Source organism: Magallana gigas, chromosome 5 (assembly GCF_963853765.1).
Source record: "Magallana gigas chromosome 5, xbMagGiga1.1, whole genome shotgun sequence".
Lineage (NCBI taxonomy): Eukaryota > Metazoa > Mollusca > Bivalvia > Ostreida > Ostreidae > Magallana > Magallana gigas.
In genome coordinates, this window is record NC_088857.1 from 25,399,407 (window position 1) to 25,415,486 (window position 16,080).

At 33.5% G+C, this 16,080-nt stretch overlaps 1 protein-coding gene across 1 annotated transcript; it reads left to right on the forward strand.

Annotated features, from left to right (window-relative positions):
* Positions 1 to 137: 137 nt before the first annotated feature.
* On the forward strand, positions 138 to 13,230 carry LOC105337115 (large ribosomal subunit protein eL32). The gene is made up of 4 exons (XM_011441687.3): positions 138 to 228; positions 761 to 862; positions 11,472 to 11,624; positions 13,052 to 13,230. Exons 2-4 carry the CDS (start codon positions 770 to 772, stop codon positions 13,208 to 13,210), a joined length of 405 nt encoding a protein of 134 aa, XP_011439989.1. The 5' UTR covers positions 138 to 228; positions 761 to 769; the 3' UTR covers positions 13,211 to 13,230.
* Positions 13,231 to 16,080: the final 2,850 nt, after the last annotated feature.

A 16,080-nucleotide genomic window follows, 5' to 3' on the forward strand; every position in this document is an offset into this window, starting at 1 on the left:
AAAGTTTTTATATTCATATTCAATAAAATTCATAAAATGATTTTTGAATAGAAAAACATAGAATAAATCAATAAATCATTTAGTTAGAATCATAATAGTATTTAATAGCAAAACAAGCCTTTTTCATTTGATGTATGTTTTTTGATAATTAATTTCAGTATACACCACGTTTGGGGTATACAGTCCAACCTTCTACACTTCCTTTTTCCGGTTATTTTCTCTCATAAGGTTGTAAAACATGACTTTCCATTTTAAAATCCTGAAAAATCGTTCAATAATTGTTAAATCATATTACAGAAAAGAATCATTCTAATGACAATTCTTTAATGCACCAATCTCTGGCGTATAATGAATTTTAGCCGTTGTAGTAGTCATTTTCCACACTTATTTTCCAACATATATCATGTAAACATTGATATCCTGAGACTTAAGCTGATTCTTAACACCTAATTTCATTTAAACAACAATAATATGGCACTGTTTCGTAATTGTTAACGATAAACAAATATATCCCCAAATAATGTGTAACATCTCTTTCTAGCATTGATGATTTTCAAGGGGACTTTGGCCTTCTGTTTCTGTCGAACTGACAGTTTTTGTAAAGTTATAACATTGCTTATTAACGAAAGAATATAGATATGGAATGTAAAAAATTATAAATTATTAGACCATGCCTGTAAATTCTACTTATAACTTAGCTTGGTGTCATGCACTGTCATGTGTCGCTATATTAAACATAATTGCATATTGTGTATTTCAGATAGTCACAATGGCTATCCGACCCCTAGTAAAACGGACATGTGTCAAGAAAAGGACAAAGAAGTTTATCAGGCATCAGTCTGACCGGTACCTCAGAGTCAAGGTTTGTATAACTGTTTAATCATAAATTATTGGCATACATTGAGCCATTTTATAACAAAAGTTAAGACTTTGGGGCAGTATGTGTCAAACAATTTGACAAAGACAACCTTAAATACAGTCGTTTGACCAGTTCCGAATAGGGTACAGATTTGGCGGTACGAAAAATGTTCCCGGGTGTTATTTTTAGATGTGACTTTTTGGCCGATATACACCATATCCCTGCTGATATTAATGCAACATTGCTGCATTGAATTTTTCAATGTAAAATTTTTTCCAGCAAATTACGCGGGAAGCCATTTTACCAGTTGCGAATAAGCCGATGGGTTCCGAATAGCATAACTGTTTCTTTTTGCATGTTTAATCCATCCCTTCATTTAATTCTAAAACAGACGGAAACAAATTGGGTATTCGGAACTCGTAAAATGACGGCTCAATAAAATTCCTCATCCACTTATGTTTTTATTAGCTCACCTGAGCCAAAGGCTCAAGTGAGCTTTTCTGATCACAATTTGTCCGTCGTCGTTGTTGTCGTCGTCGTTGTTGTAAACTTTTCACATTTTCATCTTCTTCTCAAGAACCACTGGGCAGATTTTAACCAAATTTGGCACAAAGCACCACTAGGTAAAGGGGATTCAAGTTTGTTCAAATGAAGTGCCACGCCCTCTTTAAAGGGGAGATAATTGAGAATTATTGAAAATTTGTTGGTATTTTCAAAAATCTTCTTCTCAAAAACTATTCGGCCTGAAAAGCTTAAACTTGTGTGGAGGCACCATCAGGTAGTGTAGACTCAAGTTTGTTCAAATCATGGTCCCCGGGGGTAGGGAGGGGCCACAATTGGGGGATCAAGTTTTACATAGGAATATATATAAATAGTATATATAAAAATCTTCTTCTAAAAAACTATCAGGCCAGAAAAGCTCAAATTAAAATGGAAGCATCCTCATGTAGTGTATATTCAAGTTTGTTCAAATCATGGTCCCCGGTGGTAGGGTGGGGCCACAATTGGGGGATCAAGTTTTACATAGGAATATATAGGGAAACTCTTTAAAAATCTTCTTCTCAAAAACTATCAGGCCAGAAAAGCTCAAATTAAAATGGAAGCATCCTCATGTAGTGTAGATTCAAGTTTGTTCAAATCATGGTCCCTGGGGGTAGGGTGGGGCCACAATTGTGGGATAAATTTTTATATAGGAATATATAGAGAAAGTCTTTTAAAAAATTTCTTTTTAAAACAATTTGGCCAAGAAAGCTCAAATTGGCGTGTAACCATCCTCAGATAATGTAGATTCAAGTTTGTTCAAACCATGGTCCCTGGGGGTAGGGCGAGGCCACAATTTGGGGATAAATTTTCATATATAGAGAAAATCTTTAGAAGTCTTCTTCTCAAAACTATTAGGCCAGGAAGGCCCAAATTTGAGTGGAAGCATCCCCAGATCATATAGATTTAAGTTTGTTTAAGTAATAGTCCAGGGGTAGGGTGAGGCCACAATGGGGGATGAATTTTTTCTTAGGAATATATAGAGAAAATCTTTAAAAATCTTTTTAAAGACTATTTGGCCAGAAAAGCTTAAACTTGTGTAGAGGTATCCTCGGGTAGTGTAAATTCAAATTTGCAAAATCACAGTCCCTAGTGGTAGGGCGGGACCGTGATGGCAGTTTGAATTTTTACATAGGAATATATAGAGAAAATCTTTAAAAACATTCTGGGAAAGTTTTCGGTCCAAAACTCAGTACTTAGTGTGAAAGCACAGGTTATGCAGATTTAAGTCTGATGAAACCATGATTCCCTAGAGAATAGTGGGGCCACGAAATGGGGGGGGGGTATATAGGAATAGAGAAAAATCTTCTTACAGGTACAACAACAAAAGGGGCTTGGTATTTACCAAAAAATAAGCGGTGGATAAAAATTGGCAGATTTTCATTTTTTTTTTTTTAGCAAGATCTACTGTATTCAGTTGTCAAGATATTTTGATACTGTAATCATTATGCTAATTTGATCAGAATTAAGGCAATTGTTGCTCAGGTGAGCGATGTGGCCCCTGGGCCTCTTGTTTTATTTTTTATCCTGTATACTTTTGGGTATGTTAGAATACATACTTAACCTACGTTTAATAAAATAGATCTTGTTACAAGTGTTTATTTAAGACACCGACAGACGATTTTATGTGCATATTAGCATTGCAATGACCTGGATTTATTACAAAGCGAAAGTAGGTCGGCTAATCTCAGACCGATAACAAATACGTACATTACAGCAAAAATGAAACTACTGCAGAATTCAAACAAGCATTAATACGTAATTATATTAAGAAATTGATTTTTTTCTCCATTTTTTATTCCATTGATTTTTTGCTATTTAACTATTGAACTATTCGGAACTGGTCAGACGACTGTAACTGTCTTCTCATTGGCTAATGTATGTGAATTCATTGAACACAACACAAGTCAAACTTTCAGGGTTGTATATTTTAGCTAAAACAGCATCAATTTTACGCAATAGAGAAGATCGACTCTTGAAAAAAAAATCTGATTTTATGTATAAATATCGATGAGTTTCTCATTGCAAATAAGGAAGAAATTACTCAATATTAGAGGAGCAAACTAGAAAATGACATCCCATTGAAGATTTAAGCTCTTGTAATGCTCTTCTTCGAAGAAAGGAATGCATATTGCTTTGCTGCTGTCTTTTAGTCAGTTGGTCCATCATAAGTTTCCGTTCATTTTCTTCACAGAGGTCTCACCTATTGAAAGTTGGTATACAAATTTATCTTAAGAATATCTAGGTGAAGTTTGATTTTGGGTATGATCAAGCAAATTTTGACAGAGTTATGCCCCTTTGAATTAAAAAAAATATATATTTATTTGCAGTTTCCGTTCATTTCCTTCAAGGGAGAGGGGATTCATTTGTTTCACAACAAAAATGAAAATAAAAATCTCAATTAACAGAAGAATTGTTTATTTCTTTTCTTTGATTGAACCAAATTTTAACAAAAATTTTTTGACGAACTAACATGTAAACATTGTACCATAAAAAACTAACTAGGCCTATAACAAAAATGTTGTGTGTTTAGGGTAACATTGATGAAAAAATTAGATTAGGTAGGTAGGGATTTTTTTTTATTAAGGTCTTCCGTTTCCAACGGAAGACCTTCTTGTTATTCTTCGGTTTCTTTTTCCCTATTATTAAGGTCTTCCGTTTTCCAACGGAAGACCTTATTGTTTTCGTTCGGTTTCTTTTTCCCTATTATTATTTTTTTTTTTCTTACAAAATTTGTGCAGGCGATTTCTCGAAAATGGCTCAGCCGATTTTCGTGAAACTTTCAGATCTAATAGATATTAATCCGAGCTTAATATACATTTTTTTATTTTGATGACGTCATTTCCGTTCTTGAGAAAATGACGTTTTAACGATTTTCAGAGGGTCAGCTTGTCCAGGGATCTCCTCCTAAACGGTAAAAGATATTGAGTTCAAACTTTCAGGGATTGTAGACAAGAGATTGTAGATGTGCTATTTGGCGTTCATATTTGTCATGCTCAAAAGGCGTTTAAGCTCGCCTGGTCCCGAAAATTGAGACTAAAAAAACGTCGTAATTTTTAATGGTTTTCCTAGTTTGTCTCTTTTCTGAAAAATATTTTGTTACCACTTGTAATGCAAAAAAGATTTATATTTAAAAGACCTTTCATTTGATATCAAGAAAAAGGGGCTGGCCCCTCAAATTAAGGGACCAAAGGGCTCTAAAGTCTTTCATCTGTAGCTCTTTACTGAGTGATATTTTGTGAACAGTTATAGAAGCAAATATGTTTATTTTACAGTTATATATCCAATAAATGTAATGATTTTATCATGTGTTACGTAATTAGGGTTTTTTAGGGGCCAAAAGTCCAGAATTTTGATCACCCATATCTCAGAAAGGAAAAATATTTTGAAATGCAGTATAGAAGTAAAGATGCTCAAAATGATGTACTAAATAATATGCAATTTTCAAAATTTCGTTAAATGGCCCCTATAAGGAGTTATGGGATCGGCCCCTAAAATGTTCTTTCCTATATATCTCAAGAACGGTAACAAATTTCTAAACACTTGTTGAACAAAATGTTATGAGATTTAAATGACCTTTTATTTGATATCAAGAAAAAGGGGCTGGCCCCTCAAATTAGGGGACCCAAGGGCTCTTAAGTCTTTTATCTGTAGCCCTTTACTGAGGGATATTTTGTGAACAGTTATAGAAGCAAATATGTTTATCTTACAGTTATTTATCCAAGCAATGTAATGATTTTATCGCGTGTTACGTAATTAGGGGTTTTTAGGGGCCAAAAGTCCAGAATTTTGATCACCCATATCCCAGAAAGGAAAAATATTTTGAAATGCAGTATAGAAGTAAAGATGCTCAAAATGATGTACTAAATAATATGCAATTTTCAAAATTTTGTTAAATGGCCCCTATAAGGAGTTATGGGATCGGCCTAACCCTAAAATGTTCTTTCCTATATTTCTCAAAAACGGCATCAAATTTATAAACACTTGTTGAACAAAATGTGTTGAGATTTAAATGATCTTTTATTTGATATGAAGGAAAAGGGGCTGGCCCCTCAAATTAAGGGACCCAAGGGCTCTAAAGTCTTTCATCTGTAGCCCTTTACTGAGGGATATTGTGTGAACGGTTATAGAAGCAAATATGTTTATCTTACAGTTATTTATCCAAGCAATGTAATGATTTTATCGTGTGTTACTTAATTAGGGGTTTTTAGGGGCCAAAAGTCCAGAATTTTGATCACCCATATCTCAAAAAGGAAATATATTTTGAAATGCAGTATAGAAGTAAAGATAGTCAAAATGATGTACTAAATAATATGCAATTTTCAAAATTTTGTTAAATGGCCCCTATAAGGAGTTAAGGGATCGGCCCCTAATACGTTCTTTCCTATATATCTCAAGAACGGTAACAAATCTCTGAACACTTGTTAAAAAAAATGTGTTAAAATTTAAATGACCTTTTATTTGATATCAAGAAAAAGGGGCTGGCCCCTCAAATTAGGGGGCCAAAGGGCTCTAAAGTCTCCGTCTGTAGCTCTTTAGTGAGGGATATTTTGTGAAAGGCTATAGAAGCAAATATGTTTATCTTACAATTATGTATCCAAGTAATATAATGTCATGTGTTATGTAATGAGGGGTCATTAGGGGTCAAGAATCCAAAACTATGACCACCTATATCTCAAAAAGAAAAAATATTTTGAAATGCAGTATAGAAGAAAAGATGCTAAAAATGATGTACTTAACAACATGCAATCTTCAAAATTTGGTTCAGCGGCTCCAATAGGAGATAAGGGACCGGCCCCTAAAACTTTTTCTTCTAAGATATCTCAAGAACAGTGAAGAATTCTAAACACTTGTTGAACAATGCTCTTACACCTGTAACAAAATAGTATCTGGCCCCCTAGAATGTAGACCCTGTTTTTTTTAATTCTAAATCATGTTTAGCTGTTAAATAGCAAAATCAAGATAGAACAAATTCTAAAATCAGACGGAAGACCTCCTCGTTGCTCGCAACGAGATCGTGTCTAGTTATTATTATTTTTTTTCTTCCTTTTTTTGTGCACGCGATTTCTCAGAAACGGCTCGGCCGATCTCAATCAAATTTTAGGATGTGATAGATAGTGGTCTGAACTTGATTGGAAATTTTTTGTATTGATGACGTCACATCCGTTTTTGAGATATTGAGATTTTTCTAATTTTTATAGGGGTATTTTGTCTTCTGTTGTTCTCCTAAACTATAAGAGATATCAAGCTCAAATTTTTACGGTAGGTAAAGGAAAGATTGAAGTTTTGCATGATTGTTGTTTTGTATGTTTAGCACTACTGGCGCCAAAGCTCGCTATGGCTCGAAAATTGACATTAAAAAAGCCTCGTGAATTTTTGTGCTTTTCTCTCTTTATCTCTTTTCTGGAAAATATTTTGTTAAAACATGTAATGTAAAAAAAGTTTATATTTACAAGACCTTTCTGTTGATATCAAGAAAAAGGGGCTGGCCCCTCAAATAAGGGACCTAGAGGGCTCTAAAGTTTTTTACCCATAACTCTTTTCCGAGTGATATTTTGTAATAAATTATATAAGCAAATATGTTTATCTTACAGTTATGAAGCCAAGCAGTATAATGATTTTCTCATATGTTACGTAATTAGGGATTTTTAGGGGTCAGAAGTCTAAAACTTTGACCACCTATATCTCAAAACGGAAAAATATTTTGAAATGCAGTATAAAAGAAAAGATGCTCAAAATGATGTACTTAACACCATGCAACCTAAAAAATTGGGTTCAGCGGCCCCAATAAGGAGATAAGGGACCGGCCCCTAAAACATTCTTTCTGAGATATCTCAAGAATGGTAACGAATTTCTGAACACGTGTTGAACAAAATGTCTTTATAATTAAATGACCTTTCATTTGATACCAAGAAAAAGGGGCTGGCCCCTAATATTAGGGACCTAGAGGGCTATAAAGTCTTTTTACTATAGTTCTTTACTGAGGGATATTTTGTGATAAATTATAGAAGCAAATATGTTTATCTTACAGTTATGAAGCCAAGCAGTATAACGATTTTCTCATATGTTACGTAATTAGGGATTCTTAGGGGTCAGAAGTCCAAAACTTTGACCACCTATATCTCAAAACGGAAAAATATTTTGAAATGCAGTATAAAAGAAAAGATGCTCAAAATGATGTACTTAACAACATGCAGCCTAAAAAATTTGGTTCAGCGGCCCCAATAAGGAGATAAGGGACCGGCCCCTAAAATATTCTTTCTGAGATATCTCAAGAATGGTAACGGATTTCTGAACACTTGTTGAACAAAATGTCTTTATAATCAAATGACCTTTCATTTGATACCATGAAAAAGGGGCTAGCCCCTAATATTAGGGACCTAGAGGGCTCTAAAGTCTTTTTCCTATAGTTCATTACCGAGGGGTATTTCGTAATAGATTATAGAAGCAAAGATGTTTATCTAACAGTTGTGTAGCCTAACATTATAATGATTTTTCTCATGTGTTAAGTAATTAAGGATTTTTAGGGGTCAAAAGTCCAAAAATGTAATAACCTATATCTCAAAAAGAAAAAATATTTTGAAATGCAGTATAAAAGAAAAGATGCTCAAAATAATGTACCTACATGTAATAACATGCAACCTTACAATTTTTTTTCAGCGGCCCCAATAAGGAGATAAGGTCCGGCCCCTAAAATATTCTTTCTGAGATATCTCAAGAACGGTGACGAATTTCTAAACACTTGTTGAACAAAGCTCTTACACCAGAAACAAAATAGTATCAGGCACTTAAAATGAAGATCCTCTTTTCCTGTTTTAAATCATGTATAGCTGTTAAATAGCAAAATCAAGATCGAACATAAATCTCAATTTCTAAAATCAGACGGAAGACCTCCTCGTTGCTCGCAACGAGATCGTGTCTAGTTTTATCATATTTTTTTCTGCATGAATCCTAAGAATGATTTTTTGTGTCATATTTAAAAACAGAATTTTTAATAAAAATAATATAAAATTCACAATCGGATAAAAACAGACATCTAAAAATGGTAGGATCGGGGCATTTTTCTAGGTTAGGTCGGGTTACCCTAAACACACAACTTTTTTTTTTAGGCCCTGTAAAAAAGGTTGAATTTTTGCTAACAAAATTTTATCGGCAGGGTTATTTCAATGAGGTGGGAGACAATGGCCTGATACTTTGTCTTCTTTGTATTAAATTTTTGCATTCATGTCATTGAACCTCTAACTCTAAATTGGCAAATGTAAAAGCTGTTTGGTCTGATTTTATGGCTGTTATAGTATCAAACAATTTTCCATACAAATCAATTATCTTCAAAAAGTTCTTGATTTAAACCAATTTACACCAAGAATCGGTCTCTTTTCAATTAGAAAATATTTAAAGTAAATAAAAATATCAACTAAGGCCTAAAAAAAAAAATAGGTTTGTTTCCGCTTTCCCGACCGACCCTAACTTAACGAGGCCGAGTACAGAACGAGTACGCACGCTTTCGCGCAGCGTTTCATTTGTATTGTGACGTCATCTTTTTGCTTGGTTGACGCCATGGCGCGATAGTTTCAACTGCAGATATTCAGTGAAAATTGTTGAAAATATCTCGTTTGATGCGTAAAAATAATGTTATATTGTGGAATAAACATAAATATCTCGAAGTATACGCTATATTTGGGCTCGGGTCGAAAACGTGAAGAGAGTTCAGAAAGCCTAGCCCTCTGTCACGTTTTCTTAACCCGCCTAAATATAGCTTAATTCATATATTTCAAGACAGTAACCATGTATTTTATATTAATGACCCTTAATATGTGATGTTATATATTTTTTATTACTTAAATATGTCTGAATGTTTTAATAATACTAAGAAGATCACCTTTTCCGCCTTTGTCAAATAAAAAATAGCCATTATCTGACGAATCTGGGAAATTGGGCATGCAAAAATCAACTTTGATAAGACCCCTGGAACAAACCAGGAGGTAACAGGTTTTTTTTATTTGACAATTTGATGCCTTTTAGCAATAACTTTAATATGTAGAACAGAAAAAGAAATCCCTAGGGCAGAAGTTTTGAAAAAATTTAAAAACATGCAAAATTGATACATTTCAAGCAAAATCCCATAGGGTCCTATGTTAAAGATGAACAAACTTTGAGATGACCCCCTAAACAAACGGTGTGGTAAATGTCTTATTTTTTAATCTTAAAATAATAATTATATCAGTAGAAATTCATGTAAAAAGTTTCATCCAAAAATCTAGGGCAGAACAAATTAGACCCGGCCTCGTTAAACCCGCCGACCCAAAAAAATTTTTCGAGTTTTTTCGTAAATTTCCGTTTTTATCCGTTTTTTGTTAAAATTTCGTTTTTATCCGATTAAAAAATTTATTGTGTCCTCCAAATTTAAGTCGTAAAAACGCTTATAGAACTTATTGAGATGTCATCAGTGTTGTGTAGATGTTTGGTATTTACAAATGGCAGCACATGTCGTGCCAGTTGAGCTCGAGAAATGTTCCCACCAGCCGGGGAAAAAGTTCATCACATCATTTAAATAATGACAACAAATACTTGTTTTTTTTTTTATCTTACCCAGTTTAATAGATAAATGGTTTAATATGCACAATTGAACAGATGGAGAGGGAAAAAAAAATGATTGAAAAAAAAAAAAAAAAAAAAAAAAGCCGACCGACCGACCCTAATTTTTTTCAGCCTGAAAGCGGAAACAAACCTATTTTTTTTTTAGGCCTAAATGGGAATTAACACACAAAAACTAATTCATTGGTGTGTATAGAAAAGGGGACCATTTGGTTTTGTTCCCCAATTGATTGAATTTATTCAATCCATATTATGCATCAATTGTAAACAAAACAGGAAAAAGTTCATCACATCATTTAAATAATGACAACAAATACTTGGTGTTTTTTTTATCTTACCCAGTTTAATAGATAAATGGTTTAATATGCACAATTGAACAGATGGAGAGGGAAAAAAAAAAGATTGAAAAAAAAAAAAAGCCGACCGACCGACCCTAATTTTTTTCAGCCTGAAAGCGGAAACAAACCTATTTTTTTTTTAGGCCTAAATGGGAATTAACACACAAAAACTAATTCATTGGTGTGTATAGAAAAGGGGACCATTTGGTTTTGTTCCCCAATTGATTGAATTTATTCAATCCATATTATGCATCAATTGTAAACAAAACAAACTTCAGAAACATTAGTGATGAAGTGTACACATGCAGATTATTTTTTTGATCCGCAAAAACAATTTTGAAATCAAATTTTATTTATAGAAAAATTCGAAGTCATAACACATCATTCATACCTGCCTCAACATTGGGAGCAAATCTTAATGAGGGTTGAAATAATGTGGTACCCTTGTATTAAGTTTGTTTTGTAAACAAATTTTGTATATCAATTTTCAATTGAATTGTAGCTTAATTAAATTTGAAATAAAATAGGACCAGGCTGTTTTAATGTAATATGCCTCTGCATTATACTCTCATTATGTTTATAAAAATATAATTGTATTGACCTCTAGACTAGCTCATGAAAGGGCTATTTTTGTAGGATATATATCAAATTAACACTCTTGCATACAGTAACTGACTTTGTTAGTTGTAGAACGTGTAGTCATTTTGCTGTTAATATGTAACCGTTTAGGAAAAATTACTTGGAGAAAACTTGCAATTTAGGATTTTACACAAATTTTAATCCCTTTCACTACAGATGGTGTCCCTTGCCATTTAAATTAAGAATTTACAGATAAAAAGATATAGACTTTAGATCTGCAGTAATTTATCTATACTTAAATTCTGGGGTTACTAGTGGGGAGGTTTTAGCAGGGCTTTTCAATTTATTAATTGTTCAAAGAAGGAAGTGGTGAATGAAAATTAAATGTGGATCCTAATATTAGAGTCACTCCATCGGGATTGAAATTCAGTAATTGCATACTACTTTTAGTTTTAAATTTCAGGGTCATGGATCTTAGTTATCCTTATGTAATGCCATGAATTTGTCAGTACATGTAGTAGCAAGTTCCTATATTTATTGAAGATATAATCTATTTTCAGTCAAACTGGAGGAAACCAAAAGGAATTGACAACAGAGTCCGTCGCAGATTCAAGGGACAATACAAAATGCCAAACATTGGTTATGGATCCAACAAGAAAACAAGACATGTTATGCCCGATGGTTTCAAGAAATTCCTTATTCACAATGTTAAGGTATATATCTTGTTGGGATTATTTACAAATAAGTCAAAGATAAACAATTTTCAAGATTGAAGAAAGTTAAGTAAATCATATTATGATTGTGTGTATATAGAGGATATCTATAAGGCCACATAAAATTAATATTTAGATTCTCACACTGATTTGCAAAAAATATGGAGCGGGTGGGCGGATTTTATTTATTGTTTTTTAAGGCTCATGGTTGCAAATAACATTTTCAAACCCAGGGGCCATGTAGGCTCCCAACTTTTCAATTTATACAAGCCCACAATAATTTATAGGGGCCCACTAATATTCACAATGAAGTTAGTTTATAATATCAAAATATATACAAGTAGAATAGGAATTGTTAAGTGTCATTATTGATTTGAATTAGATCCAATTTATTGTCCCCCACCGCAACGCGGAGCGGGGACATAGAAATGCCGGGCGTGCGTCCGTCCATCACACTTTTTTGTAAGCGCTCTCATGCCTACAAATTTTGACGGATTTTCATTAAATTTATACCAAATGTTTATACCACTATTACCTTGGTCAAGTTTGAAAATCAGCATTGGTCGAAACTTTTTGTTGGAGTTATGGGACTTTGACCACAATAATGACTCCGTTTTATCCAAAAATTGACCTTGTAAGTGCTCTCATGCCTACAAATTTTAATGGATTTTCATTAAATTTATACCAAATGTTTATACCACTAATACCTTGGTCAAGTTCCTAAATCAGCCTTGGTCGATAGACTCGATACTAGTATACTGCTTGACCGGTGGGGGACCCAGGAATTCTATTCTTGTTAAATTTAATTCTTATTGTATTCATACATTTGTTAGCTAAATGACAAATAAAATTATTAGTCTCTGTATTTCAGTGTATTTTTGGGGTATTAGTCCAACTCTTTGACCCAGTTACAACCATTATATATAAAGTTTTAAAGATAACTGTAAACAAACGGTTTTATGATTATTTTAGCATTAATTTGGCCGAATTATTAACTAATTACAAATTACCAACTAATAGTAATATTAACACTAAAATTTTAAATTAAGGGCTAATTTATTCCAAATTTGAGTTATTACCAAAATAATAATAACCAGGGGGAGGGGGGGGGGGGGTCTCTTCATGTATTCCCTATTTGTGTACTGGCAGTCATTTTTTACCAGTTTTCAATGTTGCACGCAACGGTTATATTCCTGAATGTAGTGGAGAGTGAATAGTGCTATAGCCTCATACCCCTAGATAGTGTGTTCTAGTGATGAGAATAACAGTAAAAATTGAGAGCTAGTTGGAGATAACCAAAAAAAAAAAGGATGTAGCTTTAACTAAAAATTGAACCTCAGCCCAACTACCCAGGTATACTAAAAAGTACCGTACATGTATTCGTGGATGTATTCTTTGATATTCACTTGGATGTCTGTATTTTTCAGGAATTAGAGGTACTTCTGATGCAGAACAGGACTTTTGCTGCAGAAATTGCCCACAATGTTTCCAGCAAGAAAAGGAAGGACATCGTGGAGCGTGCCCAGCAGCTGTCTATTAAGTTGACTAATCCTAATGCTCGTTTACGCTCTGAGGATGATGAATAAATAAATAATAGGGGAAGAGATTTGTTGTTCTTGTTTATGTATAGTAAAATCAGACATCTACAGGAACTGGTAAAAGTGACAAATAGAGATGTAAAACAGATGTATAAAAAAAAAAAATGTCCTCAATAAGTTCTTCTCTTAAATCTGGTAATGAGCCTCTACTTGAGCTTAAAACAGTTTTTCCATTTGTGAACTTTAATTGATCAACCAAATTTGAATGTAATGTAACAAGCAAGATAAAAGAAATACCGGTACATGTAGCAATATTGTAGCTGCGTTGATGTAGCCTTCTCGATAACATTACGAATCAATTTGGAACCCTAAAACCCAATAACTTGTAAACCATGAGTGACACAAAATGGGCGTGTCTTGTAGCATTACCGAATAACGGCATTGGCTGCGCCGCGTAGTAATACATAGCACACCCCTGCGAATGTGTTCGGAATGTTTTCTTTTTCGTTGCTAAGTATATAATAAATCCAGAGATGCTCGGATGAAAGTTCACGAGACTTCACCGAGATTTGTTCAGTTCCTGTGAAATTTCGAGCGGAAGTATAAGTGTTCGGATAATAATCTCAAAATACGCAAGTAATAGTCGTTTTCATATCATATCCTACTTTGATTTATGTTAAAACATGAAATTCGTGTTGGATGTATGTTTTATTTCACCATCTAGCGGTTATTTGAATTAAACGATGATATTCAGAACAGAGTTATCGTTCGTGTTCAACCACGTGTAGAGTGGTTGAAAATATAAACATTGGTTGCTTAATAAAATCATAGCCATGTTTGAAGCTTGTTGGGTGCAAAACCATGTTTTTTGAAAAAATAATGGGTTTCTGTTTTGCATAAAAACTTAGTATATCGAGCCATTTTCAAGGAATATTCTGCATAAAATAGTATAGTTTGTTTCACTATTGATGCTATTACTAGGTCAGGCGCGGATCAAAAATAAACCTTTAGGGGGATCTCTAATAAGCATATTAATTGTTGCAACAGCAGAAAAAACTATTTTTTGTATTGTCACATTCATTTCTAGAACACATGTTATCCACCGATTAATGAAGATAAAGTTTAAAATCAATAAACGTCTAGATTTTATATTTGACTACAAGTACCTAGATTCTATGAAAAAGACTATGAACACGAGGAACGACTTTTTACTGCGAAACTAAAAGGGTCAAATAAAACCACGTGGTCTAAAATTTAAATGACAATAACATTCGCAGGGGTGTAGCATGTGCTACATAAAAGTTTTAAATAATGTTTTAAAGTGTACAAATTGGAAATAATATAAATATAGGAAATAAGGAATCATTCTTTGAATATTATTAGGTGATAATTTCGGTCGGAGCGTGGCCAAATCTATCATAAAGCTCTTTGGGCTTTTTTTGGATTTGACCACGCCTCAACCGAGCAACAAACGCTTTAGAGTATCAAATACAAAATGTATCTAGACAACTTAGAAGAGGATATCTTCATCCCTGCGAATGTTATTGTCATTTAAATTTTAGACCACGTGGTTTTATTTGACCCTTTCTGTTTCGCAGTAAAAATCGTGCCTCGTGTTTATAGTCTATTTAAGAGAATCTAGGCACTTGTAGTCAAATATAAATTTTAGAGGTTTATTGATTTTAAACTCTATCTTCATTAATTGGTGGATAAAATGTGTTCTAGAAATAAACAAAACAATACAAAAAATAGTTTTTTCTGCTGTTGCGACAATTAACATGCGTAGTAGAGATCCCCTCTAAGAATTAATTTTCGATCCGCGCCTGACCTAGTAATAACATCAATAGTGAAACAGACTCTACTATTTTATGCAGAATGTTCCTTGAAAATGGCTCGATAAGTTTTTAAGCAAAACATTCACCCATTAATTTTTTTTAAAAATGGTATTGCACACCACAATTAAGCATCAAACATGGCTATGATTTTATTAAGCAACCTAATGTTTAAATTATTAACCACTCGACACGTGGTTGAACACGAACGATAACTCTGTTCTGAATATCATCGTTTGATTTAAAAAAAAAAAAACAGCTAGATGGTGAAATAAGACATACATCTTTTAAAAAAGATGTTGATGTTTTAACATAAATCAAAGTAGAATATGATATGAAAATCGACCAGTACTTACGTATTTTGAGAATATTATCCGAACACTTATACTTCCGCTCAAAATTTCACAGGAACTGAACAAATCTCGGTGAAGTCTCGTGAACTTTCATTCGAGTACCTCTGGATTTATTACATACTTAGCAACGATAAAGAAAACATTCCGAACACATTCGCAGGGGTGATCTTGATTTTAAAAGATTTCAAGCATATCCTTACGGTGGTATTGGAGACCTGTCGATATTAAGGGAGATAGGAGTACATTATAATCAAAATATCATGGTTTTGGAATTTAAAATATTTGACCAAATATTTTGAAAAGGAAAAAATTATTAAAAACCCCAGCGTGATTTGAACTCGTGACTTGCAGATTCGCTGTTAACCATCTAACCCATTGCACTACGCTGTTAGGTAACAGTATATAAATAGTGCCTGTTTGGGAGGGTAACAGTTGAAATTGACACCCCGAGAGAACCATTGTCAACCGACGCGAAGCGGAGGTTGACAATGGTTTTCGAGGGGTGTCAATTTCAACTGTTATCCTCCCAAACAGGCACTATTTATTTTGTTATACTGAATGTCTTTTTTAAAATTCCTAAGAAAATTTTACTGCTTTTATATAGGAATAACGTGAATTCTACAGCGAACCGTACGCGCATAATTTTCGCGCATGTAACATTTTTTAATGTTACCCGTTGCCAAGTGCGTTGCTAACGCTGAGGGTAATATAAAATATTATTAACTGCGTCTTA